At 33.7% G+C, this 10213-nt stretch overlaps 1 protein-coding gene across 1 annotated transcript in view; it reads left to right on the forward strand.

Annotated features, from left to right (window-relative positions):
- The window catches only part of LOC106882964 (uncharacterized), a 63220-nt gene that overhangs the window by 47695 nt on the left and 5312 nt on the right, over positions 1-10213 (forward strand). The window contains exons 17-18 of the mRNA XM_052967636.1: positions 5013-5051; positions 5461-5499. Coding sequence (XP_052823596.1) covers positions 5013-5051; positions 5461-5499 — 78 coding nt within the window. The remainder of the gene's footprint in view (positions 1-5012; positions 5052-5460; positions 5500-10213) is intronic.

A 10213-nucleotide genomic window follows, 5' to 3' on the forward strand; every position in this document is an offset into this window, starting at 1 on the left:
TTATATATATATGTGTATATATATTTTTATATACATATATATACCGGGTGGTCAAAACTCACTTGACAGTAAATCAAAATTCCAAATATACTATCGGTAATTCTGTATTGACTCGAATGGGGAAATGTGTCGCTCAAGAAGGACTTCAGTTTGAACTATTTTCATGATGTTTCATATTTAGACGCTTTTATTAAATTCATTCAGTTGTTAATCATAAATAAATTTTGGAATTAAATGGTTTTGATTTACTGTCAGGTATATATCAGTTCATGCCATAAGTTCTGTCCGAGTTTACCTTTTATAAAATTGAATGAAATTTAATAGTATTTTAGAATGTCTATTGGAATTAAAAAATATTTTTATGCATTTGTGTACATTTAAACTAATTGAATATTATTTTACAGAATAATAGAATTAAAATTCTTTTGATTAAAACCTTTTCTAACATGGAAGTATCCAAAGAGTATTTAAGGCACATACTGCTTTATGAGTACAAAAAAGGAAACTCTGCAGCCAAAGCAACTCTAAACATACACTTAGTTTATGTGAACGAATGTTTGAATGAAAACTTGCAGAAGATGGTTTGCAAAATTCAGAAGTAGAGATTTCAGCCTTGAAGATTAAAATCCAGTTGAGTTTGATGATAAGCTCCTTGAGGCATTACTTGAAGAAAATCTTGCATTATCAGTTGAAGAATTGGCAATAAGGCTCAGTTCAAACCATACAACTGTTCATCGTCATCTTCAACAACTTGGAAAGGTTCCTAAACTTGGAAAATGAGTGCCTCATGAATTGTCCGAAAGCAACCGCAAATCTCTAGTTGACATCTGCTCTTCTCTCCATTCTCGCGAACACATTTCACCCTTTTTGGATAGACTTGTGACTGGTGGCGAAAAATGAATCTTCTATCGAAATGTAAAATGACGTAGACAGTGGCTTGGTAAAAGGGAAAAACTCAACCACAACCGAAAAGGGAACTTCATGAGGAAAAGGTTCTTCTCTCTATCTGGTGGGATTGCAAAGGAGTAATTCATTTTGAACTGTTACCACCTAATGCAACAATCAATGCTCAAGTCTATTGTCAGCAATTAGAGCGACTGAACCAAGCTTTGAAGGAAAAAAAACCCGCTTTAGTGAATCGAAAAGGAGTGATGTTTCATCAAGACAATGCACGGCCGCACACTGCAAAGATCACATCACAGAAGATCGAAGAGTTCGGTTGGGAAAAATTTCCTCATCCACCTTATTCTCCCGACCTTGCTCCTTCAGACTACCATTTGTTTCGTAGTTTACAGAATCATTTGGGGGACATAACTTTCCCAGGAGGAGGTCGAAACTGACATTTCAGAGTTCTTCGCTTTGAAACCAAAAGAGTTTTACATTGATGGGATTAAAAAGCTTGTAAATAGATGGAAGGAACTCATAGATAATCAGGGAAAGTACATTGATGATTAAATTTCAATTAAATATAACATTTGATCACTTGTTTTCTTTATTCAAAATTCGGACAGAACTTATGGGATGACCTGATATATAAGTGCATTTCAGATGTTTTGAGGCGTTTTTTTTTCTTTTTATGAGAGACAGGTATAACTGTCCTAGCCTAGATTATTGTAATTTTAGTATATCATTAGTATACATCTAATAAGATGGCATACCATCTTTTGTTATTCCAAATTGAAGGAGATAGGTGTAATACTCCCTACTAGACACTGCTTGTCACGGCTCACTAGTTTGCAGAATGCAATCGGGACGTATAGAAGGTCATGATGTATTAGAGTTTTGTATTAAACTGGCCAAAAATGCTACAGAAACTTATGAAATGCTCCGGAAACTTGTTAAATGCTCCAGACTGCTTATGGATTAATTTTTGCATTGTTACAAGAGGCTCAAGGTCGGCAGGTAGGAGGTGAGAGACGATGAGGCGTGTGGGAGGGAGAGAGATGTCACAACATCAATGGTCGTTGAGACAATTCACAATTTCCTGCTTGAAGACATTTGCGAGTCTGTAAACTTATGAAAAGTTTTGTTTCCAGGGTGCTCAGTGATGAGCATCACAAGTGCAGTGAAGTCGGAGGATGGTAATTCGAAGGAGACTAGGGACTTGTACTTCTTTGAAATTAATAAATATCTCTCATTAAAATGTTTAAAAACTTCTGGAATGCACCCCGTGCACATGTGTGTATGTGTGTGCATGTGTGTGTGTGTGTGTGTGTGGGTGTGGGTGTGGGTGTGGGGTGTGTGTGTGGGGGGGGTGCCCTCATATATCATCTGAGTGGCTGTTCAGCAAGAAATTGCAGAATCCTCATCCGTCGTCTAACGGTAAGAGAGTCCCTAATAATATGTGTGCATGTATGTATATACAGGGCCAAAATTAGCGCCCCAATTTATATGTGTCTGTTAGTTCTGTCGTTTTTTGATGCATACTGTTATTATTTCTATATGTCATTGATTATTCGACGTGTCGAATTTTGTGAGAGAATGCTGGCAGAAGCCAGAGATTTCAGATTTTTTGATCGAATTATTTTCTCTGATGAAGCAACCGTCCATGTTTCCGGTCACATCAACCGCCATAACTGCTTCTGTTATTCAGAAGATGACCCTGAAGTGGGGGAAAAGCAATTCACCTTCTCTTGTCATTTGGGCGGCGATATCATCTTTAGGAATTTGTGCATTCCATATTCAGCGAGAGACGATGAATGGTGATCGTTATCTGGCGTTGTATTTTCGATATCGTCATTCCAAAATCTTTGTGCAAGATAGAGCACCTCTTAATTATGACAAACGTGTGAGAAACTTCCTCGATCAGCACCTACGAAATCGTTGGATTGGACGTCGTGGCAACTTTTGTGAATATCCAGCAAAGTCTCTGGACTCAACTCCGTGTGACTTTGTTCTCTGGAGATACCTCAGAGATCAAGTCTACAAGGAAATGGTCCATATTTTGAACCAATTGGAACAAGTAACTGTATTTCTCAGTCAACTATCTGAACAAATGTGTCGAAATATATTCGCTAGTTTGGCCAGACGTTACGAAATACATTCGCTAGTTTGGCCAGACGTTAGCAACGAACGGACGTCACTTTGAATGACATGTCAAATTGTTCTCTTCGTGCTTCATGTAAGATTTATGGGTGTATTATATGTTAATTTTTTGTTTTTTTCATTTTCATTACATTTCATGTATTTTTTCAAAAACTCAAGTTGGGACATTAATTTTGGCTCACCCTATATATATTCACAATTTAGGTAAGTTGAAATATGTTTGTCACATATTTCAACTGCTAAAGGCAAATACACTGCAGTTACCGCGGAGAAGCATATTTCAACTAACCTAAATTGTGCTTATACGTAAACACTGCTTAGCGACTTTTACTCTGATATATATATATATATATATATATATATATATATATATATATATATATATATATATATATATATATATATATGAATATGTGTGTGTATACATACATATAAGATATAGTATGTGTGTATGGGGTGAGAGAGAGAGTGATTGAACTGTGTTCGCAGATTGTCTTAAACTGTAAATATCTTGCCTTGTTATACAATATCTTTATGAACAATAAAGAAAGAAGGATCAGCCGGTCTTATTTCAGTTTTTCCATTGGTATCTCATCAGTGTCTGCGAAGTAAATCGATTATTCTGATTCGGATATAATAATGCATTCTTCGCTGCTAATTCGATTAATAATTATTGACATGTTAACACTTTTTTAAATAATGCTTTAATGTACTTCTACAGAATAACACCAGAATTTTTTATGTGAGGTTTGTTTTGGGTCAACTCTTTGGGTGTAATAGAAATTAAATTGGTGTTCCAAACCGATTGAAACTACTTAGGATGACTCCACTCCGATTGGACAATAGATATTTTATTTGATATATAAGTAATTCTTAAAGCAGCGAGCTTTTAGAATCGTTACTGCGCTGGACAAAATTTTAGCGGCATACCCTAAGCACTAAGTCACGCGCCTCCAACATGTATGCATTAGGTAGATGTAAAGATTACATAATGTAGATTTTTGCATCTTTCAACGATATTTTGATCCTCTAAACCTGCGCCCTCGTTTCGTATAATTTTGTAATTCACGGCAAAAATAGTTATCAATCGATATATGTTGAGAGTATATGAACGTTCAGCTTTATATTTTCAAGGTAAGTGTGTAGTGAAGATATAATTAGGTTCGCTGGGAAGAATAAGCGACTGTAAATACCACAGGTTTACAATCAAGGATATATGAATGTTCAACGGCAATATTCTCATGTGGATTGTACGTTAGTAACATAATAGGATCAACAACTATTTTCTCGCCATGGAAATATATTATATCCGAAGCGATTATGTTATGTTGTGATTGTGTTATGCGATTGTGTTATGATGCTACGAAAGATAACTAAATAAGCACGTCCCCACTGGAAAGTATTTTCTAAGTCCTAAGAGTTCGTACTAAATATAGTTTATAATAAATAAAGTGTATAAAATATACAATAGTGTTTATGATCTATAGTTGGTAATTACTTTTATCAAAGTTATTAAAGGTTCATTTTATGTTTAACAATTGTTAGAGCGCCGGAAAATGCTTTGCAGATTTGTTCCAGTTCTTCACATTCTGAGTCAACTTCCTTCCAAATGAGTACCAGGACCGATTTAACCAACAACGCCATTCGCCCTCAAAATTTCAGACTCTGTCCCTGTGTAAACTATCATTATTTACCTAGAAATGGTAAAACTCATGATTAGAGTTGCTTATCAGCATTAGCTCCCAAATATTATGCTGTATTCTTAATTTACGTCTCAACGCTTGTTCTTTCAATTTTCCACTAGCCTACAGAAATAAATTTTCAGAAATTTATGAACATAATTACTTTACGCAAGCTGAAATCTAACAAATGTATAAATATAATCATTCTGATGAGTTTTACTTTGTAGTAGTTTTTAATCGAAACATATCTTCTGAAATAAAATAATTTTGCTTGCTATTTTTCAGTGTCCAAAACGGAGGAGTTCATTACTTCCAATGAAAATGGTATGCCAATAAATCCATTTCTACAGTATTTATAATTGTATTCTGAGATGAAAAAGAATTTTCAGAAAATTTATCTTCTTCCCTGTAAAACCTAGATGCAACAATATTTTGTCTTATAAGTATTGATTAATAACATAGACAACAGTTTTTGGCTTTTAAGGCAATAATTCAGGCCGTCTTCTAATATAAACAAAACATACGTGTCTTTAGAAAGCAAAGATTTATGTTACCCAATACCTAAAGTACAAGTTCTCTAATTTTTCAGGAAGGGTACAGCTGACTATATGGGCCAGAGAATTTGGAAAGTACTTATCTTATCCGGAAGTGATCATCCTGGTAGATTTTACTTTCATGTAGTCTTCATCAGTTCTTATTAAAACATTAAAAAATGCCTACTTTCTATTTTCAGAGCCCGAACGTGTGGGACAATCAACAACCAATGAAAATGGTGCGTTAATAATTCATTTATACTATATTTGTCATTGCATTCTGAGAGTAAAGAGAATTTGTAGAAAATATATCTTATAAAACCTAAATGCATCATTATCTTCTCTTATTGATATAGATTTGTAACTGACAAAAGATACTTGGATTTGTAAGGCAATAATTCAAACCTATTTCTTACATAGGCAAAAACTTTGTCTTTGTAAAACAACCATTTGTACTGATTCATGGCAAAAAAACTCAGAATCTCAAACTTTCGAACAGGGTTATTGTCGATTACATCCCCTTGGCCAGTACTTTGATTTTAACGATTTCGAAATCATAAAAGGATTTGAATCAGAACTTAAAAGGCAATAATTAAATATCAAAGCGCATTTTGGCTGACGATCTACCGATTTTGCGCAATTAAGGCTGGGGGATTACTGTGGATTTCTAACAATGACAAGATACTGATATATTTGTAAGGCAAGGATTAAAGTTGATTACAAATACAGACCTAACGTTGATGTCTTTGTAAGATAATAATAGATAATGTTATCTAACTCAAACACTAGCAACAGAGGCAAAGACCACCAGTGAATTGCTAATACTTGCTTCAGCTCACCCAGCGAAATTGGAACACAAAACCTACAGAGGTGAAGTTAAATACTGCAAACTCTCCTATTAGGCAGATCTATCGGTTCCATCAACCAGAGCAGTCAGAGAAATACTAAATACTAGCAGAGTTACCCAGCGTTGCCTAGATGTCAAACATGTAGAAACAGTTTTGGTAAACTTGAACGGTTTAACTTCTGGACAATTTTACGTAGCGCTTTTTTGTGTTACCATGTTTGCATATATTTTTATTGTAATACAGATACATGTTTAAAGTTGAGCTTTTTATGATTTTTATGATGAAGAAACTTTTGAGACCGTCTATTGATAATTTTAATTTAGTGAGTTAGCATCTTTAAGTCTAACTTATATAGTTACACGACATAAAACAGAAGCAATTCTACGAGAAATGTCGGACGCTGACACTCGTTGATGCTGCATCGAAGAGGCCAGGGAATAGAAGAAAGAAGACATGCACCCAACACCAGAGCTGAAGACACCTCCGAAAGGGGGGGGGGGGCGCCACGTCAAAACGGTAGAGGAGTAGGGGCCGAAACCGGACGTGGTTCCTCCTGATGATGTCTTGAGCTAACTGGATCCTATAAAGGAGCTGTTGTGGTAGCAGACCACGAAATATGGTTGAAATTCCTCAGCAAAGCCTACAAAAATAATATGTCTTTATGCAGTTTGGTGCTCTGATGAAAAGATAACTGCTTTGAGGATCACATGAGCATGCAAGATAGTGTTGCACGTGAGAAAAATACGGACTCGTAAGTTCAACTCCAGAAACCTTGAGGAACTGCTTGTGAGACTCATTAATGGTCAAAAAAAATAAATCAGATATTGAAGCGCTATCGTTTTTTAAGTTCATAATTCAAAACTTCATATCTTATAATGACAAAATTAAAATCATCAATAAAGATCCCCGAATGCATTATACATCATAGAAACCAGAAAATATTTAACCATAGACATGTGGATTCATTGAAAAATATGTGCAAATATAATCAAAAACAGATCCACTATATAAAACCTTTCTATAACTTAAGTCATTTAATTTTAATAAAAAAAACTTTTACACATTTAGCACCCAGGTATTGTCAGATACCCCAGTTAGTACATTTTAGATATGTAATTTTGAAAACGATAGTATATTTTTGGAACAACGCTCCATATATATATATATATATATATATATATATATATATATATATATATATATATATATATATATATATATATATATATATATATATATATACAAAACTTAGGGAATAATATGTATTCCAGGTTATCAGGACATTTATTATTTTACACTTTACTAATGCAATGTAAACAGTATCACTTATAATATTACAAATTTGGGCTTTTACCAATAGAACCACCACTCCTATTTCAGGACAACCTTATTGTCTGGAATACACATAGAAAGTTATATACTGATAAAATAATATAAGCATTTTAAAACCTACTATGAAGTACAATATAATTATTTTAAAAGCTTATTTATGATATATTTGAAAAAATATATATACCTTACCTGTTATTAGTCTGTGGGGAAAAAAGATTTTTTAATCAACGCTACACGTGTTTCTGCGCTGGTGGTGTGTTTTTCCAGGCTATACCTATTACATAAATCCACCAGTGTGTCCTCAGGCTATTTATTTTATTGTTATTATTATTAACGGGTCAAAGTTAAAACTACATATTCTAATACATAATAAATAGAAAAATAAGAATATGAATAAAAATATAATAAAAATATATAACTTACAAATATATTTTTTTAAATTAAAAAATGAAATAATTAGAATATTTTTAAATTAACAAATTAGTAAAGATTAATAAAAATTAAACACTTAAAAATACAATACCGATGTATCTAGAAAATGCTAAACATAAAGTAACCCTCAACGACTTTATTATAAGCACAACAAAATTCCACTACCTGTCTATATAAACATTACAGGAATTAATAATTTAGTGTAAGATTTACCTCTATCTATACAAGTATAAATTGCCATTTGTATGTCAAACGTAAGTTAATAGTAATTATAAATAAAAACCTCTATATACGTTGTAAATTTATTGAATAAAACTACTAAATGAATCTAGTAAACCAAATTAACAAAGGAAAAATACTTATCGACATAATGTTTACTCCATCTCGTTCCTGTGCAAATGGTTGCTCCCTCTGTCGTGCGCTAAGTATTATGGGAATAATATCAATAAAATAAACTGCTCGGAAAAATTCTCTGAGACTAATAATATTAGAGAGGTTAAATTCAAGGGGAGATTATAACAAGATACTCTACAATCTTGCTATAATTGGATTTTTTCTAGTGTTTAAGATATAGAGATTTATATTATATTAAATGTGGCCTGCCTATTCCTTTTAAGGTAATATTCTTTAAATATATTCTTGGTTCTTGGTATATCCATATCTAATACTATTATATAATTCTATTATAACTACATTTAACTATCTTCCTCGTAATCGTTTAAGAGATTATATGCGAGGGGAGGTTATAATTTTATATATTTTTCATTTTATTATACGTAAATTTAATCTTATGCCGGCATTTTAATTCCTCTATCTTCAATACTGTTCAGTAATACATCTCTCGACTGGAGTATTTTTATAAACTCAGTTGTGCATACTAAGCACATTTTATTACCTATTCTATATGACTTCGCTCTACTAATGACATTCCAATTGAGGGTGTATTCTATTTTCTCAGATTTCAACTCCCATATGTATTTATTCAGACTTATTTAATATGTATTAGAATATGTAGTTTTAACTTTGATCTGTTAATAATAATAACAATAAGATAAATAGCCTGAGGACACACTGGCGGATTTATGTAATAGGTATAACCTGGAAGAGCACACCACCAGGGCAGAACAACGTGTAGCGTTGATTAAAAATATCTTCTTTCCCCACAGACTAATAACAGGTAAGGTATATATATTTTTTCAAGTATATTATAAATAAGCTTTTAAAATAATTTTATTGTACTTTATAGTAGGTTCTAAAATGCTTATATTATTTTATTATTTTATAGGATATAACTTTCTGTGTATTCCAGACAATAAGGTTGTCCTGAAATAGGAGTGGTGGTTCTATTGGTAAAATCCCAAATTTGTAATAATAATAATAATAATAATAATAATAATTATAATTATTATTATTATTATTATTATTATTATTATTATTATTATTATTATTATTATATATTGTATAAAGAATCGTGGGTAAGGCAAAAACAATGCGAAGTAAATGCAAGGTAAATCACTAGAAAACAAATATGTGAATAAATGCAGACTTACCTTGTATTCAATATTTCGAGGTTATGACCACGTTTTCAAGAAATTGACGATTGTTGCCTATGTGCGTGTGTGTGAGCGTGTGCGGAGTGGAATGCGCGGAGAGGTGTTGCTACAACAACCAGCCAGCTTCCTGTAACTCTTTTGCTATTGTTGATCTTAGGTTTTTTTTTTGGGGGGGGGGGTATGAGGATGGCCTCAGAGATGTGCACTATGAACTCTCGGGTCTGGAATTTCCGTAGATGTTTCTTCACGGAAGTGCCTGCAATTCTTGTTTATATCTCGTTTCTCAAAGCAATCTCGTTTCTCAAAACCGCATTCGTGAGAAATGAGATTGCGCGTATAAACAACAATTGCAGCAACGTGAGCGACAAAGCCACCAACACCAAACTGTTCCTCAGAGACCTAACCCTGAATGGCTACCTGCCATCATTAGTTAAACAACGGCGCCTAAAGAACATCAAGGTCAATAAAGCCCGGAAGAACCATCATACTCCTAAGTCCAGCACGGGCTTTCTAAAGCTACCGCTCTTTGACGACAGAACTACTGCAGTGGTACAACACTCAGTCCGCAGGGAAGGACTCGACATACAGATAGTGCACACCAGCCCTTCCCTGAGAAAAGCTCTGTCCAAGAACAACACCTCTCACTACTCCGAGGAGTTCACATTATCGAACTGCCCCATCAATAACCCTGAATTGTGCCAAGGGACCTATGTTGTGTAAGAGATCACCTGTGGAAAATGTGGCGCATCTTACATACGAAGCACGACAAGAAAACTGCATGTACATAT

The sequence above is a fragment of the Octopus bimaculoides genome, chromosome 4 (assembly GCF_001194135.2).
Source record: "Octopus bimaculoides isolate UCB-OBI-ISO-001 chromosome 4, ASM119413v2, whole genome shotgun sequence".
Lineage (NCBI taxonomy): Eukaryota > Metazoa > Mollusca > Cephalopoda > Octopoda > Octopodidae > Octopus > Octopus bimaculoides.